The sequence below is a fragment of the Centruroides vittatus genome, unplaced genomic scaffold (genome assembly GCF_030686945.1).
Source record: "Centruroides vittatus isolate TY-2023 unplaced genomic scaffold, ASM3068694v2 scaffold_3315, whole genome shotgun sequence".
In the NCBI taxonomy this organism is placed as follows: domain Eukaryota; kingdom Metazoa; phylum Arthropoda; class Arachnida; order Scorpiones; family Buthidae; genus Centruroides; species Centruroides vittatus.
In genome coordinates this window covers 758,965-779,924 of record NW_027122703.1, presented here as the reverse complement: position 1 = coordinate 779,924, position 20,960 = coordinate 758,965, and the positions used below count along the sequence as shown (strand labels likewise).

The 20,960-nt window shown below is 32.7% G+C and overlaps 1 protein-coding gene across 2 annotated transcripts in view; it reads right to left on the bottom strand.

Annotated features, from left to right (window-relative positions):
- Positions 1-1,353: 1,353 nt before the first annotated feature.
- The window catches only part of LOC136988570 (regulator of G-protein signaling rgs-2-like), a 67,107-nt gene continuing 47,500 nt past the window's right edge, over positions 1,354-20,960 (bottom strand). For both annotated transcript variants that reach the window (XM_067286475.1, XM_067286474.1), the window contains exons 5-8: positions 7,858-7,920; positions 7,727-7,788; positions 7,480-7,646; positions 1,354-2,204 (exon numbers count right to left, since the gene is read on the bottom strand). In XM_067286475.1, the coding sequence (XP_067142576.1) occupies positions 2,013-2,204; positions 7,480-7,646; positions 7,727-7,788; positions 7,858-7,920 (484 nt within the window). In that variant the 3' untranslated portion in view covers positions 1,354-2,012. The remainder of the gene's footprint in view (positions 2,205-7,479; positions 7,647-7,726; positions 7,789-7,857; positions 7,921-20,960) is intronic.

Sequence of the window (20,960 nt, the reverse complement as noted above, 5' to 3'; positions counted from 1 at the left end):
TCTCGAGAATGGAGTTACGTAGATGGAAATTGAAACGAGATATAGTAATCTTAGAAAAGCGTTTAGCCGCAGAACGAACATTGGCTGCGACCGATCGTAGTGCCTGTAGCGAAATATATCGAGTGAAGTCGTAACCAGTAAGAACAAACACGTGTTAACAAAAACAATTAGGAAAGAAGCTATGTTTTGTCATATTCAAATCAAAATTTATGCTATAATTATCCACATTTAAGCTTATAAAAAGTTATACCTCGATTATATATATATATATTCACTTTACAATTGAAAGAAATGAGACGATAAAAAGTCTACTTTCTTCAAGTAAACTTTATTTACCGAGATGTATAATCACTATTTTTTTCTTCCTTTACTTCAATTAAGCATGTAATTAAACACATTTACATATACAACGAGCAATTATTTATTGTGACATCGTCACAATGTCGGGCTGCAATTTTTAATCGTATTTTTAATTTATTTAATTAAAAATATATGATCTCCACCTCAAATTAGTAGTGGCTTGCCCCTGTACATCATACTTTACCTTTAACAATAGAGTCGTGTCGGTCATATATCTAACAGCTTTCAGAAGACTTAAATTGAAGAAAATTTAACATTGATTCAATGAGCTGGGCTGAGGACAAAGATTTAAAAAAAAATAACTGTATAAAATAGTTATAAAGTAATTTTTAGAAACTAGAGACAAGAGCACTGTATTAAAGCGTTTATGTGACACTAATGAAGTATGTAAAAGTTCTTAGCATACTTCACTGAAAAAAGCTTATATATATATATATTTCAGGCTTTAACATCTGGTTTTAAAATTCCACGACACCCGTTTTGAAGCTCTTATATTTTCCCTTGTCTTTCATATTCTTAAGATCGATGGCATAAGTGACAATTGACTTCTTACTTGTAACACTGCTTTTCACGTAGGAGCCGGAGGCCTGGATTAACTATATAGGAACTTCCAGTTTAGAATTGTTTTAAAACTCATTTACCATTGAAATTTCTACTTCATTTTAATTCATTATTAATGAATTTTCTTACCATGATTTATGAAAGTCCTTAATTTAATTTATTTCACGCTTACTCCGTCATTTTAATAATGCTATTTAAAACAATTTATCAGAATCGAATCTTTTATAAGCGAATTTCTAACTATTAAACTGAATATTTTAATAAATTACAATAATTTTCGACAGATAGCCCGAAGGTAATCCGTATTTAAAAAGCCATCGAGTATACAGAGGTGCGGGTTATACAAAGGTTTCACTCCCGTTCTACGTTTATTTCGAGGAATTACTTCTCTATCTTAATATTAAGATACGTAACGTAATTAAAAGAAAAAAACGAAATATTGATATAATTTTATTTACATCCCTTTCTTTTCCAAATAACCACAAATTCAACATTTCAAAGGCTTTTTCCAACCACAACAACAATTTCTTCCATTGAAAAAATTTATATTCTTACAATCCCTCTTTAATGTAATTAGGGACGGTTGGAATATTAAACAACAATATTTATATCAAACTAATAATTTTAAACAAATTAAATAACGCGTTTTAATCCTGAATTATTTATTTATTTTTTTCTTCTTTCACCAGTTTCCTTTCTGGATGATTAATAATAATATTAATAATAATGATCACGCCGTCTATAGAATACGGAAGAAACACTTAAATAATTTTACTCAACGAATGAATCTTGATCAAGTAAACATTGATTTAGGTAAAACATCCACAACGTAACAACAACAAATTTTAAAATATGTCTCCTGCATCTTCAATGTTGTAAATACCCTGTACAAGTTAGTTTCATTTTAATTGAAGTTTTGTTCACCACTTGGCGTTATTACGGATTTGAAATTTATTGCAAACGGCCGATGAATATGTTATTTTCCTCATTTTCTTGTTGATTTGAGCTTCATACTTTGTTGAGCTTCCTGTTTTTGGAAATTTGTTTGAATCACAGCTGTGCTTTATTTTTAATTAAGAATTCTTAATATGCTATGTAACACTGTCTTCTTCATTAGAATTGGTTTCGATTAAGCTTCTGTACAGTTTACTATTGAGGAAACGTGGATAAGAATCTCGGTGCATCAAAGTATAAATTTGCATCTGTGCTTCGTCAAAAGTTGTAAGAGATGGCTCGATCATATTCCTGTTGACTTTTTCTCTCACTCGTGAATCAAGACTTACCTAAAAAAAAAAATAAAACAAAGGTAATATTGTTATATAACGTTATACAATATTACTGTCAGAGGCGGATTGGTCTATTAGAAATTTAGCTGCAGAACGAACATTGGCTGCGGCCGATTGTAGTGCCTGTAGCGAAATATATCGAGTGAAGTCGAGTATTAAGTATGTATTCAGAGCTAGGAACAATGAATTTTAAAAGGTAAACATTAATTCGACACCTATTAATCCGGTATGTCCAGTAATTCGGCATTACTCTGGTCACGTAGGTGCAGGATTAACGAAATTCTACTGTATATTAAATGTAAACAAGTGTAATATAGTTAGAGATTTCAATAGATATTACGCGAACTCAAGTCTCATTTGTATATATATAAAACCGAGATGATAAAATACATATTAATTTTTTCAAATATTGAGCCATGACCTCTCGTAGAGTGAGGGCCTTATTTATTTATTATATCTAGTTTATGTATAAATTCGGTCCTACCTATTATTAAGTGAAAGCGCTTTATTTACCGTTTAATCTCTCTCTTGTCAACTGTGGTTCGAATCTGACGAAGACATTTATGAGTTTTTAAAACATTTCTTATCATCTTTACGACATTCGGCTCACAATGAATGAAGTTAAAATGACACATTCAACGTGTTTAATTAATTCCACTCGATGTACAGTACGAATCTGTTAAATGAAACCTGAATATTTCCTTCAATCCGCCTCCGAAAACCTCATAAAATTTTAAAACATTCAATAATTTTTATTATAATAAAGAATATTATTTTAAAAAGTTATTATAAGTTACAAGTTTAATTAATAAATCATATAAAATTTTAACTCTACAAATTCATTGTCTGACAATTGCATTGTATACGAAGGCAAAATTGTATGTTTTCATCAAAGATGTTTATGGGAAATACTATATATTCATATAGAAACAAATATGTTTTTTAATAAGAGTAAACTCAAAAAGGTGTCAACACCAATGGCGTAGCGAGGGGGGTGCAAGGGAGTGTATCATGCACCGGGCGCCACTCGCAGAGGGGCGCCCAAATTGTCTCCAAGGCAAACTATATGTTTCTGGAGGTGGGAGGGGTGCCAATAAAGTGTCGGGCGCCAGTTATGTTCGCTACGCCACTGGCCAACACAGCCACAAAACACCAAGAACGTTTAACAGGACATATCTTAAGAACGAAGGATTGCAGAACTTCATAATTGTAATTAAGGGCACACTTGGGTTTGGGTCCTATTAATAATGTTACTGTATAAGAAAAATAATAGAAAGTTTGAGAAAATATAACAACAAACTAATTGAGATGTTTTACCATTTACAATGTTTTGTTAGTGAAGAGAATAGATGTAAGGTCATTGTGTTCTTAGTAAAGAATTCTTTGTTAAATTACTTTTGCAAATACACCGAAGAGATGAGTGATTTATTTATTAGGATTAAACCCATCAAAACAAATAAATAAAAGAAATACAATTAAAACCTTAGACATTTCTGGTTTAGAGAAATTTTCTGTATGTAGGAATTATGTATGTATATATATATATTATAATGTAAAAGAGTGGCGAAGCTAATTGTTATGAAATGGGCAGATTGAAATTTTAAAATATTCTTGTGAGATTACAACTTAGATAAAATGATTAATGTTACCTATTATTAATAATTTTGTTGGTAATAATTATGGTAATTTATTAGAATAGATTAGGTTAGGTTAGAACGTGCGTTGGCCCCACTGTTTCCTTTCTTGTATTTGCTGGAATCAGAGACGAGCCGCCATTTTGGAACCATAGGTAACATTAACCGATAAAATAGTAACTGAAATATCAATGGTTTTTACTTTCTGCTTCTGTTTTGCAATGAGCGCATTCCTTAAAAGTATTGCTATTGGTTAAAATACACGGTGAACGACTGATTGCTTCAAATCAATAGTAAAACTGTGTTTGTTATTGAAAGCCACGATACCAGAATGCTTCACGTTTTCATCTTCCCATTGTCTGGGATGTTTGCGAAATCGCATGGCTTGAAATAGGATGCGTATACTTTTGGAATCAAATTAATCCAAATCGTGATACAAACCTCTATTCGCGTATATAAACGCCATCTTGGATCAACTGGATCGCGATCAAACTAATCCGAGCCGAGGATAGGATCGTTTGGATCGAATAAAAAAAGATTAAAGATGGCGACCTCCATTGTTAAAATCAAGTTGACAGCAAAGAAATATGTTTAACTGTCGACAATGAAAAGTATTTAAAACTTATAAATGGTAAGTAAAAACATCATTATTAAAATATCCGATAAACTGTGATGAAAAAATAAGTATTAAGAGACAATTCTGCGAGATTGTACGGCAAGAATTTGTCGTCTTTGTCTTTAATAGCCCGAATGTTGCTGAAAGTTCAGCCAGTTACATTTCACCTATGCTCAATTCTCCAAACGACATGCTATTCTGCAAGAAGCCGTAGCTGAAGCACTCGAAATCGAAAAAATACCGTTCAACCTGAAAGTCACCAATCAGCGTCAATATATTCGAATTTATTTCAAGAAGGCATAGCAGAAACATTAGAAAAAATCCTGTTGCGAGATACAAAGGTGGCAACTGAAGCTTTTCAAGTAATAAATAACATTAAAACTGGCCAATTCCAAATTTTCTGCCAAATCCTTTTAGTATTTCATGCCATCTTAACACTTATGAGTGTCTCTCTTCAGCAAGATTTACACCTTGATGAAGCTGTATTCCTTATACAAAATTCCGTAAAGAAACTAAACAGCATTAAAATAGTAGGCCATTAAACAGTTCCGCATTACAAAGCGAGCTTAATTAAAGAGTTTGACATCTCTCTGTAGAGCTATTTGGTAAATATCAACCAAATTTATACCCAAAATTCGTTTAAAAACCATACGGAATGTGCAAATTAAGAAGACAGCAGTGCCAAATTTTGCCTATCGGTTGAATTTTGAAGTAAAGTTTTTTCCTGAAAATCAAACTTGAATACTCGGGACTGTGTATACCATTGCCAAATAGTTTTTTTTTCTACAGGAGCTCCGAACACGTACTCCTTAATTATGATCACTCTATATATTTGAGAAAGATGGAGATGGAGGAGAAAGAGAAGGAAACTTTTCTTATGGAGGACCACAGCATCACTCTCATGTTCCAAGATTAAATAAGAAGCAACAAACAGAACGAACGTCGATGTTGAGTCACCGAAAGAATCTTAGCGTGCGACAGTATTTATACCATTTTTAAATAAACTTAACAGCCATGTTAAATCTAGATTCATTAAGCTTGGCGAAATTCTTAGCAGTTTAGACTGTCTATTACCTTCGCCAAGTGTTAAGAATAAAACCAAGTGTTGGACCCTATACAGAACTTGGGAGCTAGTTCTCGAATTCATATTAATGTGGCGAAGAAGAATCGGAGATTCTAGTAGAAATAAAGATTTTTACTTCCCAAGCACTGGACGTTTATAAAGAAAGTGAAGTGTTCCTCAATGAAAATAAACTTGAAAATTTATTATTTTGCCTGTTATCTCAGCGACAGCAGAAAGATTCTTCTCCAGTCTACAAGAGATTCACTGAATGGCCTTGCTTTATTAAACATTCCCAGAAATAGTATCTATAGCGAGAAAGTCGTGGAAAAATTTTACAGTGTTAATAAAACAGTGGGTTACGGTATATACATTCAAACCCCTAAACAACGACCATTGATGGAAACGTAAAAGTAGCCGTTGTTTGGAGCCTCCTTACTCTACAGTATTGTGTTATATTGTAAAAATTAATAAGCAATGTTATGAAAAAAATAAAGTGTTTTTGAAACCATAGCCTTTTAAAAATCCTGCGTACGAACCTGAAATCAATAAATGAAAAAGACTCAACTTTGAGGCAATACATTAATAGAAGAGTCGAGATACCTCGATATTGATTGGAATAAAGTGGAATACATTGAAACAAAGTGTTTAGTATGAAGTGCAAAAAGCTCGTTAAGTGAATAGCCACTGGCCAAACTATACTACATATTATCGTCAGTACGTTTAATACGCTTGTGTTGGTACTCGGTTAAAGATTCTCGTTGTTCACTTGAAAGTAATAAATTTGGTTTCGTACATGAATTATTTTTCCATCCAGGTGGATCGCTTAATATTAAAGTTCTTATTAAAATTCAAGAAGTTTGAATTATAAAATAATTCTACATTTATTATTCTAGAATATAATAAATGTATCGTAAACTATGGATAGATCATTATGTATTTAGACTACATACAAAGAAGATTCAAAAACTTTCCACGTCGCTGCAAACCCAACCGAAGAACATCCCTAGACAATTATGCAAGCTTATATTGGGTGGCATTGTGTTAGCTGCAATACGATCGAGTTTAAACGCAATAACAGCGATACCAAAATGTTCACAGCGTCCAAATCTGGCCGCAGGGGTATTTATCTGAAGGCCCACTGCTGCTAGAATTGAAACCGCCGATAGAAGCACAACTGCACAGAACTTGCTGCACTACTATAGACCTGGAAAACAGCTCTGGTGTCGTTTTACTGCGCGGTAATGCATGCCTTCATGTTGCATACATGGTACAGAAGATGCTGCATCGTGTGCAATATGAAACATCCAGACGTTTCCTCGTGCCACGTTTCTGTGTTTGGATACACAAAGCGCGTGATGAAAGTAAGCCATCGATTTTGCAACGGGCCAAGTACCCGATTTTCCCAAAAGAAAAGCATCAGGTAGTTCATTGAGGAATGGAATAATTTCCTTAACTCCCTGTGGCAATTTTCTTCCTTTAGTTTTTGTGCGTTGCTTACTGACTTATTGTTTGTGAGCAGAAACGTTTTGAAACTTCTTTATATGTTTAATAATACCATATAATTAGCTGAATTATGCACGAGATTCAGTTGATAGCTTCATCGGTTAACTGACCTTCATTAAATCACAATTAAAATCTACTTGTTTACGCTAATTCAGATTTAAAGCAAAAGAAGCACAATTGAAAACTTCATTTGCATAAAACTAAAGACAATTGTAAATGAAATAATTAATAAAGAATAAATGGAAATTTTAAACAACTATTTAATTAAGGTCGAATACATTTTAATAACGTATTTAACAAATTTTAATGACAGAAAAGTGATTTGGAAAATATTATATAATTAATCAAATTTAAATGAATTACGCGAGTAAGGAAATCGATTTAGATATAATCTTAACGAGATTTAAAAAATGAAAATAAAAATAAATCTAGGAATAAAATCGATAATTTTCTTACTTCTTTCGGTGATAAGATCGATATAAAATCTTCGTAGATAATCCTTGCTTTTTCTTCGATGATGTCTGGATCGGTTTCTTTCTTTAATTCCTCGCAAGCCACCCAAAATAAAAGATTTTCTTCGCTATATTCGTATTTTAAAAAATCGTGAAACAACTTTCGACCTTCTATTTAAGAAAATATACGTTAATTAATCATTATATATTATTATTTTTAAATGAAAATATTCAAACGGCACCAAACTTACTTGGACTTTTTAAGAGATTGTCAAATGATTCTCCCCAAGAAACGATCTCTTCTCGGGTTGGACTGATACAAAAGAAATAAATATTTAAAATAAGGGGTGGTCCCTTTACGTAAACGTTTTATTTTACTTACATGGTGTCAACGTTTTTATCATTCGACGACGAGATCTGCGGTTGCCGAGGGACGTGAGAGAAACTGTAAGAAAAATTTCATACTTAACATACTAATTAGGGGCATAATTATTTAATTAAGTTGATACTTTTAGATTAATCTAAGCCGAAAGAGAGAAAATTTGATCAAATTATTAAGAAAACTAATATGATTTTAATTAGCGGATGATTCGTTAGAACATTGGGAAAGGGATGCAAATGAAAGGAGAAGAGGAGATTTGTGAAGGTGTAATTATTTTATCTTTCTGTTTATATTGTGTTATAGATAATCGAATAAGGTAGAAGATGTTGTTAAAAGTGTGCACCGGTTCTCAGATGACCCAAACGAATTCGACTAAAATGGCAACAGTCAGGACATTTCGATCGAATTTTCTCAATAAAGGGATTTCCAACGTAAAATGACGCACTTAAAATCTCTTCTACTATCTTCGACAATACACACATTTACTTGGAATATTCTTATAAAAGCTTTAGAAATAAATGAATCTCTCGCGTGTAAATTTATTTTAAAAGCTTGATTAGATTATTTTACTAGATATTGATATACTCTTTTAATAATATCTTAAATTTAGTTTTAATATTTAATTTAATTCTCTTCAATATTTACGCTATTAAATTTCGCAAAAACTTGTGTAAACTGGAATCGCACACTTCCAAGCTTAATAACTCTTGTACCTTTTATCGAAATTTTCTGAAATTTTGAGGAGAAGTTTGTGTATTAGGGGGAAATATTTCTATAAATTTTCATGAAAATCGAACCATTGGTTCGAGAGATATAGCCCCCATTCCCTTAATATCTTCCGAACTAATCTGAAGACTCGTAGGTAATGGGGAACCATTAGGGATGAAAAAAAAAATGAAGAATACCCTGAAAATCCAGCAACAATGTTGCCAGCTTTTATTTTATTTTATTTATTATCATTTTTTTTTAGTAGTGAAGTAATCTTGAACGTATAATAGATCATAACCATTTATTTAACGTTATCTGTCAGGATGATAATTTAAGTATTATCGAAGCAATTTATGTAATCATCTATGAATTATTTTGACGATTTAAACAAACACATTTGCATGGTGATTATTTCTTTCCGGAAGATGATAAAGTAGGTTAAATGCATACGTTTTCCATTCTCGATAGTGCTATTATACTGAATTATTTACGTTTAATATCAAACAAAAGTTCAAATAGTTAGAAAATGGCTATTTTAAGATGATAGAATGTTGATTGTTCCATTATTTAAATTGTTTTTATGAGAGAAATTATTGAACGGTGAGTTTATATCACAATTTGTTCATGCATATCAACTATTATACGCACCACTAAGCTGTTTGATTTATGTTTCCTTTTTTAGACTTAATGTGTTTTTATATAAAAAAAAATTATATAAAAATCGAATTTTTTATTTGAATAAATTATATTTATAAACCGTTTAAACTATAATTAATAATAAGAAAATGAATTATTAATAAACTACTGGCAGGTAAAGATAGAGAGGAATCAACAGGCGGGCCCTAACGTATAGGGACCCTAAAAATTCGTATTATTCTTTGTAAAAATGTATTCTAAATTTATTTTTATGGCGCTTGGAATGGACGAGGATGACATCTGTGATTAGTTCGGGCCCTTTTCTCTCGGGCCTTCATTACATTTATTTATTGGTTAAAATAAATTCTCGAATTATAAACCTTCAAACAAGCATATTAAAATTATAAAAGGGCATAAAATTATCTTCCTGTATCGTAAAGAAAGGTAATTTTATGGCACATTCGAATTAAATTTAAAAGACAAAAAAAAAGAAGAATTCAGAAATAAATAATTAAGTGTTAAAAGTTGATTTTAACACTTAATTATAAAGAAACAAAAATATCAAAATAGCTTTTAATGGTAGTACTTTCATTTTATCAGGTTAATTGACACCATTTATTAATTATTTGTGAAGCCAACACACTGTCAATACAACCGTTGATATCTGACATTAATGAAAGCGAAACAGTTCCTTTTAATTTCGTCTTTTACTATTAATACAAGAAAATAAATTACTTTTACACTCCTTTTTCGTAAAAAAAATAATAATTTAAATTAATATTTATTTTCTCTTCAAAATTCCATATTAATTGAATGTAAAGTTGTATGTATATATATATATATATATATGACATTTTTCTTTGTATGTTTTATATTCTTTGTTTGTATAAACGTTAAAACCGGGGATCGATTTAATTTTAATGTGTTTTGATAGGACTATAATTCTTTTTTTTAACGTAGCAGTTAATTGTGTGTCAGCCATAAGTTGATTCCTTTTTTATTGATCGTTTCGAGGATGATAGTCCAAGCGATCAATATAAAAAATCAATAATGATCGAGTACAATAATAGGGTTCCGGGTTTGGTTTCGGTCCGAACTTACCCGTGCAATTTGTCTTCATATTCAAGTATTAATTGACATATTAAACAAAGGACATTTTTAGAAATAAATGCAATTTTATGTTGTGTATTCCTTCATCGCTAATAAAAATCTGAATAAACAAACGAGTCGGAAAAATACATTATTATTATTATTATTATTAGTGGAGTGGAGAAGTGTGTTAGAGTATTATATTAGAAGATCAACTCTTTTCAGATATACGAGAAAGTGTTGGAGTAAAGGATAGAAGAAGACTTGAAAGAGGTGCAACATGGCTTCAAACAAGAAGGCCAACAGATGATTTGTTAGCAAATACGAATTTGGGAGGAATGTTCCTGCAAGTAGAGGTGACATTTCACAGAGTAAACGGAAAAATGTGATGGCAGCGAAGGAGAAGAAAGTGAACAAAAGTCTGGTAGAGAGAATGAAGATATATACGAAAGGAATAAAAATTGTGTAAGAATAAGAACGGTTTGGGATTAAGAATGAAGAGAAACAAGAAATTATACTGAGACTAGTGACGAACAGAATATTTGAAGACGATATAGTAGAAAAATTGGGTATGATGACACCGCAATGCAAACATGTTTGTAGAAAATCATGCAATGTTTGTGAGTGAAGAAGACGTAAGCAACATTACTTGCTTACTTCAGTCGTTCACTTGTTCGTGTACTTTCTCTTCACTGCTTCCTCAGATTACTATAACTCAGCAGCTTGTAATGACAAGAAGAGATTGAAAAGAAGGAACAGTTGTCATGAAAAGCAAGGAATTTAAAACGATTGATTTCTTAAGGTATCTGGGGAGTGTAGTAACAGTGAATGAACGAGTGAGAGACGAGATAACACACAGCGGCCTTTTATATCATCGAATATGAAGTAAGGAAGTGCTAAGAAAGGGTAAGAGAGCATTATTTAGTTCATATTATGTCTCACTACTGTCTTACGGATCGGAGACGTCGACTTTAAGAAAAAAAAGGACAGCTGTAAAATTCTGAAAAGCCAGATGAAATTCCTGTGGAGTACAATAGATAAAACACTATGAGATCGAATAAGGAGTGAAGTAAGAAGGGAATAGAAGTAAAAGAGGATTACAAATGAGAAGATTAAATGGCATGAGTTCGTGATGAAGATGACGGAGGAGAGGCTATTAAAAAGAATATTCGAATTGAAAGTGATAGAGGTAAATGATCGAGGGGATACCATTAGATAAATTATACGGCAGATGGAGAAATATATGGAAGAGAGCTGTTATTAATGCTTTATAATATTAACATTAATATTATGTTAATACATAAACAGATTGAATGGGTATTGGAGTAATTTAAGAAATTAACTTCGTCTTTTTCTAAACGTAACTTTGTGGGGTAATGTGATGGTTTGGAGGAATTTAGCACTGCAGGAAAATTGCCTTTAACTTTTGCTTTATCAACAATAAAGGACTCATATTAGTAATCGATCCCTGCCAATCATCTCCTGCCATTTCTTCAGCAAAACCAGCACATCCCCTTTACATTTGAACGAGATAATGCAAGCCATTAAGGTCTGGCCAGCTTGCCTCCCAGACCTCAATGCATTGGAAAATCCAGGATATTCTTGTGAGAAAAATATACGCAGATAGCCTTTGTTTACATCAATTGAACCCCTAAAAACGCGATTCCGCTGGCCTAGGAGGAGATGGGTGTGAACACCTTACAAAATCTTGTAAGTAGACCATTTTTATGAAGTAAATAATAAACATGCAGTGTATAAAACACAAGCAAAAACTCCATCTATGGCTTGAAGATATTCAAATGATACAGAGAGCTTAGAGCTTAAAGGAGAACTGGAGGAATCTGTAGTTGCTTCAGTATTACTCTTATATTAACTGAACACATTTTTAGTGAATAAATACTAAGATGTTATTGCTGTAATCATCTAGATATGAAGAAATATATGAACTGAAGAACAAGATGTGAATTGAATAATATTAAAGAAATTCGTAATGTTTTTAATTAAATTCTTATTTTTATATAAAACATGATTTATAACATTAACACTTTGTAATTATGTTAATTCGGTGTATTATCATTAAAATGCAATAAAGATGAAGAAAATATAAATGGAATGTGCATACATTGATGTGGAATATTTCAATCTAAATTGCAGGGCTGCGAAGTCGGTAAAAAACACTCGACTCCGACTCCGACTCCGGCAAAATTAAATACCAAGTCATTTTATGGGGGGCAGAGGCACTCGTTGAGGAGTACCCTACTCTAAAAGGAGCTCCGGGCATTTACCCAAATACTTTTATAAGTAGGCTGTTTTTTTCCAAGCTCCGATGGTCCACAAAAAAAGACAAGCGTAAATAACAAAATGAATTTATCACCAAAAGTTGGGTAAAGACATGGTTGCTTTTCGACATAATCACCGTGAAGATTGAGAAATTCATATCTGTGCAAGAGCTTTTCCATCTTTGTCATAGAATGTTGCCGCCAATGACTCGAGATGGGCCCTAACGTTATTTTGAAGATCGTGATTAGTCTCGAACCTCTGCCCTCCTAGCCACTCTTTCTGTTCAAGAAAAAGGTGGAAGTCGCTCGGCGCTAAATCGGGGCTATACGCTGGGTGTTTAAAGGTGCGTGAAGACTTCCATCGCTTTCCTGAAATGAAAACTGCTAGCAAGGCAGACGTTTGAGACTGCCTTGCTAGCTGAATGAACTAATGACGATCTTCAAAACAACGTTGTTAAGACCATCTCAATTCATGGCGGCAACATTCTATGACAAAGAGATGGAAAAGCTCGTCCACAGATATGACAAATGCCTCAATCCTCACGGTGATTACGTCGAAAAGTAACCACGTTTGTACCTAACTTCTGGGAATAAATTCATTTTGTTATTTACACTTGTCTTTGTTTTATGGACCATCGGACCTTGAAAAAAACCGCCCTCGTAGTTAGTATTTTTAATATTTAACATACATTAATATTTATTTGTATGAAAAAATTAATTTTTAACAAATATTTAATAAAAGGAGTAATGGTGCGATAAAATTCTACATCTACATATTTTCGACAGCATTTGTACTTCAATTTTACAGTGGCGTAGCGAACATAACTGGCGCCCGGGGCATAACTGGCGCCCGACATTTTATTGGCGCCCCTCTTCCCCCTCCAGAAACACATATAGTTTGTCTTGGAGACCATTTGGGCGCCCCTCTGCGAGTGGCGCCCGGTGCATGATACACCCCCTCGCTACGCTACTGCAATTTTACCCTTCCAGAAAAGTTAGTCCAACTAAAGAGTGTGCCATCTAGCTACTTCAGCCCCTTGTTCAGAAAAGAAAAATATGAACTCTGATCAATTAGTCTGGCTCATTCAGAAAAATAGAGTACTTATTTAGAGCGGGGATAATAAAGGAATGATTCAAAAATATTTAAATTCAATCGGGTCAAAATAATTTTACTACTAAACACAAACACTACAAAGAACACTACATATTTAATAAATTAAATTGATGCATTTTGTATTTAAAATAAATGAATTATAACAAAATATAAAAAGATTTTAAAAAATTAATATATATATAATAAATTTTCTTTCATTTAAATAAAAAAAAAAACTAAAGTAAATTTAAAATGCGACTTCATAGCCTTGCTAAATTGAATAGTTTTAAACTGTGGATTGCTTTTTAAGGTAGAAAAAATGCATTAAAATATGTTTAAAGTATATTTCACACACGTAAAATTGTTTAACTTTAACTTTAACTCTATGGAATATCATATAATAATGTGAAGTAATTCATATATAATATCGATACACAAATATATTTTCATTTACAATCGATATAATAGTTTGCAATACGAATTAAGCTTAATGTAATTATTCTACCATTAGAATATTGGGCATATTATATTATTTCTCTTTTATCAATTTCTTATTTCATAAATGATGATGCTCACTTCTTAACTACAACAGAAGTTCGTTAGTCCGGCATCTACTCTGGTTCCATAGACGCCGGATTAACTGATGTTATCGTAATTTTTGATAAAATTATATACCATCGGATATAATTTTGCAAAGTGCTCAAGTACAGAATGTACAGCAGATGGACCGTTTATTTTGAAGGTGGTGTAAGTCCATTTTCTCTTCTTTCGAGATATTTAAACATTTGCGTTTTATTTGATTTAAAAATATAAAATAAAGTGTACTAAGTTTGACGATGTTTCTATGACTTTAGAAATATATAAGTTGATTGCATAAAGACTTCTGTGTGAATTTAACTAAACTAATATATTCTTTCTGGGCTATAAATGGACTTACACCACTTTCGTAATTATTGAACTGTAAAATTCATTAAATTTCTATTATATAAAACTCAATTTCACTCGAAACACATTGTGTTTTATTCTGATTTTGTTTATATATAACAACAAGAAATAAAATAGTGTTGTTTATTGTGAACATTAAAAATATTTGCTTATTGTTAAACTATTTTATAAGTTTATCATTATACCATTAGACACTGCTTTTCATTTAAGTTCATTACATAGATTTTTTTTTTCCCATTCCAATACATTTGTTGGTAAAATTCATAGTTTTACTCCTCTGTTGTAAATGTCCACACTGAAAGCGACTTGTCTTAAGAGAGGGTTAACCCCCTCCCTTAAGACAAGTCGGACAAGGGGGTTTGAGCATAGTGGACATCCATTTATTTCATTAAATTTTATACAGTTTATGCATTTTATTATATTTATTTTCAAAGTTTCTTGTATATTTCATTTCTAATTATGGTATCTATCATTCATAAAGTGATGAAGGTTTTAATGGAGGTTGCGTTATGTTGGACATCCAAACAGGGGAAGGGTTACAAAAACTTGGACAAACTGGGACAAGAGGGGGGAGTAAAAGTTCAAGGAAAATGCAGATGTAATTTATGGACAACCAAAGTGCTCAATTATACTGCAGAAAATGGACTTACACCACTTTCAAAATAAATGTACAGCAATATCTATTGCTGTACATTTTGTACTTGGGCACTCTGCTGTATGCTCTCGATTTGTTTACAGTTTACATATACTGTACTCTTTAATTAGTCTGAAGATGATATAGTCTATGACTATTCTATCTTAACATTGATTGATAAACCTACATTTATTGCACAGAATCAACGTTTACTATGATTCGTATGCGTATAGAGTATTTGTAATGTTTTCCGCATTGGCCTATGGGAAAGAAAAACACATCAGTCACACACAGTACTATAAAACATGTGTTACCTTTGACGAAGCAATGTTTGTTCGGCGCAATACAATGGATTGATTATGAATCTTACAGCACGGCGTATTTAAACAAATTATCATTAGAGGAAAACTAGCATGCCAGGTAATTATTGAACACCTCCGGATTTTCGGCTACTTTTCAGAACATGTCGGATTACCGAATATTCCGGCATACTGGATGCCGGATTAATAAACTTACGTATTTAAATACAGGTTTCATAATATCTTAAAAACAATGGCCCACCAGTGGCCAAGCGGTCTTCGTATCCTGAACACTGGAAATTCGGTCGTGGGTTCACGCGTCGCTCGGACCGGCTGGCCACGTGGAGTTTTCCGGGGTTTCTCCACGTCTGTAACGCCTAAATATGGCCAGTTTCCTTTAAAAGACCTCCCGAAAGGCATTTTCCCTAGGCAGATCGCCCAAGTGTTGCGTTGCCCTAACTTAACAAATAAACCACGACCGGGTGGACGCGAGGTTAGAATGGTTACTTACCGCTCTGGGGACCTGCTGGGCGGAATCAAACCTTAACATTTCGAAAAACCTCAGGAATTTTTCGGGGGGTGGTCCACCCGGATATGTCAGGTGTCAGGCCCGTCCACATCATCCAGCCTCCCCATTGTGGGCCAAGCCCATAATGGGTTTGCTAACAAAAGTTCTCTTAGTGCCCATAGAGCAAAAAGAGTTTTAAAGGAATTTGCAATCGAATGATTATCTTCTGTTAAATTTATTGTTAAAGCTGTATTAGAATGGTGTAAATACAATTAAATAATGTTAATATTGCTAAACTTTGCTTTTGTGAATTCCAGTATGTATCAATAAAAACACTGGCATCTGTCACAATGAAATTACTGTATTGAATAAAGCATACTTTAAATTTGAAATGTATGAGCTTTCATCGCATGTGAATTATTATTAAATAAATAATTCATACTTATATTCAATAAATATATTAAATTATTTATGAATATTTCGAATGCATTAATCGAAATATTCAGAAAAGGGTCTAAACCAGCGTTACTCAACCTAGGGATCGCGACCCCAAGGGGGTCGCGGTGATATTAAAGAAAGTCGCGAAACAATAATGAAATCATTTTATGAGATAAAATCATTCATTATAAACTTATAAACATTTTACTTACAATAAGTACACACGTAAAGAAAATAAATTAATGCGATGGTTGCATTTGTTTTTCATTTTAAATTTTCTCCATACATGGATCTACGTTAGAAACACACAAAAGCAAATTGTTTTCGAGTGATAAAAGACGATTCCCGTATTTAGTTTTTAGCGCAACCATAGACGAAAAACCCTTTATACAGAGATAAGACGTGGCGAAAGGGATTAATATTTTCAATGCTTCCGTGACTAAATTTTCATATTCGTGTGGACGAGCGAGCCAAAACGTATTTAAATCTTCAAATGTAAATTGCAGTTGTAGCATTTCGATGAGCTGGTCGTGAATCTCAACTGGTAACTTAGCAGCGGCAACAACATTTTCACTAAACGGATTCAGTACCCATCTCTCGGAGAAATCATTTTTATCTTCCGGGAAGTACTCCGTCAGCTGATTCTTTTAGCTCACGCAAATGCATCTTCATGCAGTCCAAACTGTGGTGAATAATAGTGTCTTGTTCATTCAAATTTTTCTCAATATAATCCGAAATGAGTTGGAACATATCCAAATTGTTGCTTTGAAGGCGAATATCAAGCTTCTTAATGAACGCACGAACTTTGTCTTTCATTAATAAAGTGTTTTTATCACGTCCTTGTAAATTCACATCCGAGTCGTTTAAATGCGAAAATACATCAGCTAACTAAGCCAACAACAACATACACTCATTTTTCTGTAAAAACAATGAGAATGGCGTTTGTTTATCCTGGAAAAATATTATTAATTCATCTCGCAATTCCAATACACAAGTTAACACTTTCCCTCGCGATAACCATCTAACTTCTGTATGAAAAAGAAGAGTTTTTTTTTAATTTTCGCCCATTTCATCGCATAGTTTAGCAAACAGCCTGTTCTGTAACGGTCGGCTTTTAATAAAATTAACCAACTTTACGACTTCGCAAAGAATTTGATTGAGATTTTCCGGCATATTTTTTGTGACCAGAGCGTGTCTGCAAAGGAAGCAGTGCGTCCATTCCGCCCTTGGTATAAGACGATCTCTTAATACTTTCATTAATCCACTGTTCTTTTCTGTTATCGCCTTTGCACCATCACTACGTACTGCAATACATTTTGTCCAATCTATGTTAGTATAGTTTCTCGTAGCTTTATAAAAAACATCAAAAAGACATTGTCCTGTCGCATGACCCGGTACTGTTTTGTTTTGCAAAACAACGTATTTTCTTTGATAGATGTGTCCCTATCGCATTCATACCTCACAAAACATAAGAACTGAGACATCTGTTGATTCATCAAATTGAATACAAAAAAGTTCACTTGCTGAATTATCCGATCGCGAACATCGGCAGCCGTGTCATCGATTCGCCTCGATATTGTGACGTTAGAAAGCGGTGTTTTCGAAGCTTCTTCCGCACCTATTAAAACGCTGACCATATCAATTGCAGCAGGCAACATGAGGTTTTCGACGATTGTATGGGGCTTGGACATCTTAGCTACTCTTACTCTTAGCGCCTCTTTTATACTAGTGACAGCACTACTTGTTCAAACGCATCCATATGCATGTTCAAACATGCTCTCACCGCGAGTATTATAGAAGGATGTCAAATTACAAAGAGCACGTACACATCAAGTTGGAACTTGTAAATTGCTCATGTATGTATACTAAGGATGCACCGATAAACAAAATGGCCGATTAGTGTTAATAATTTATTGTATTAACAGGTATTTATATTACGATTACTATCGCATGAAATTATATATTATTAATGAAAGTATAAAATTTCATACGATAAAAATAATTTTATAACAATTTGTTATAAAAATAATTTTCAATATGAAGCTATTTTTTTTTTCTTTTTCAGATTTATGTATTAAATTAAAATGATAAATTATTATTTTCAGTCAAAAATTCGGAAAGCTATTGATGATGCAAAATATATTTCTTTAACCGCTGAAATTTGGACAGCAACTACAAATAATTCTCAATTTTTAAATGTAATAGCCCCACTGGTCGAAGGTTGATTTTCAGTAAGAAAGAGCTGTTTTTCGAATTATTACCTTTGAAGGTTCCCACAAGCTACACGAATCAGTGAACAGATAAACATTGTTCTTGAACAGTATAAGTTGAAAAGTGAGAAGATCTTCTTAGTACTGAGAGATTCTGCAGCAAATATGGTAGCTGGAATCAGGAATTGCATCTTTATTATCATGCTTTACACATACACTGCAGCTGACACTAAACCAATGCAAATTTTCTCAACAAGATGTGAAAACTATAATTACAGTTAATAGAAATATTGTCACACATTTTAATCGTTCTGCTGTAGCTATAAGCAAATTGGAAGATTTGCAAGACAAGTTAGGTTTGCAGAAACACAAATTAGTTCAACATGTTTCTACTCGCTGGAATTCTGCATACTACGTGTTGCAAAAAAACTTGGAACAGCAAAAAGTCCTTGTCACGTATGATATAGATCAGGGGTGGCCAACTTTTGTGTACATAAGATCTACTTTTTATCCTAAAATGTGTCTCGATCGACTTGTTTTCATAGGCATAGTCTAAGTGGAGAGGGGGAGGTGCGTAATACATACTACGTTTATACGGTATTTCAGTACGAGGTGCACTCCCGCGAGCTACGGGTAGATAAGCAAAATATATTCAAAACTATTTTTCTATTTTTTAAATCACTTATTAAGTATTCGAGATATAAGGCTCATAAAAAAATAAATTTCCAGACCCAACTTTTGATATTTGCAGCTACCAGTTCATTCCGTACAGGCGGTACCTAAAAAAATCTTTCAAGATAGATTTTTACTCACATCCAGGGGAATTAAAACAACATGAGTAATTATTAACAATATTTATTAATTCGAATTAGCTACAGATAAAGAGAGATTTGGAATCTATTTTATTACCTTAATAATAATGGGAGAAATAGTAATAATATTGTTAATACATGTACTAAAGAAAAGAAGCTACCGTATGACAGTACCAAATATTCAAGCTAAATGGCTGTGTTTTTCTATGAGTCGAGTCATAACTACATGCATACTGTCGCGTTTGCTTGTTACGTTTAGGCGTTGCGTTCAGTTACAAGTGTAACACATAAAGTAAAGACACCGCGAGCGGTCGACCAAAATTGACTTCGCGATCGATCGGTCGATCGCGATCGACTTGTTGGCCACCCCTGATATAGATAATAAAATTGTCACGTTGAGCACATATTAGTGGTCTCTCGTTGAAAAAAATTGTTCTACTTTTAAAACCATTCGAAGAAATTACTGTGGAAGCCAGCACCGACAAACTACCTCATCTTCAATAATTCATACAATAGAGACTCTGAAATTATTCTTATCATCAAAAGCAAGGGACAGTAGTTCCTTTAGTTGCATTAATACAACAATAGGACTAGAAAATTCAATAAAAGAAAGATTTTCAGCATACACAGAAAACAAGTCTTTATGCTTGCCATCTTTATTAGATTGAAGATTCAAAATAAAATTTCAAAAAAAAACAAACAAAAGATATGGTAGAGGAAATAAAAAGATGAACAATCGATAGCTTAGATAATGTTGATAATTCAAAATCTCAAGAAGAATTAAATCCTGAAGCTTCCATTTCTGGAGATGATCAAGATGGAGGAGAATCTCTAAGTTTTTCTAATTTATTTGATGAATTAGCTTCTGGTAAACGAAAGAATGGAGAAGAGCATCGAAACGAACAAACGTTTCGATCAAGAATTAGAAACATATTTACATTTACCCCTTAAACAAAGACGTAGTGACCCATTTCTGTGGTGAAGTTCAAAAGAACTTTTTCCTAATTTGAGCAAAACAGCTATGAAATATTTAAGTGCCCCAGCATCTTCCATTGAAAGTAAAAGAATTTTCAGCACTGGGACAACATTTATAAGCCGGCAAGAAATAGCTTATGCCCTGAAAATGGTGAAATTCTCATGTTTTTGTATCACAATTTAAGGGTTTTACAGTTTGAATATTAAATTTTTATTGTTTTTATTTAAAGCTTAAACTTTAAATATATAAAAGAGATAGCTTTGAATAGGTTATATTACACCTTATAATATGTATTGATAAAAGAAATAATTTAACTTAAAATTTTTTTAATATTTGTCATATGATATATAATAAATATATAACAGAAATTTATTATTTTTTATTACTAGCCTTATTATACATGACATTCTAACAAAAATATTAAAATGCAAAATTGGCCGATTATTCAAACCGATTAATCGGTGAAATGGCCGATT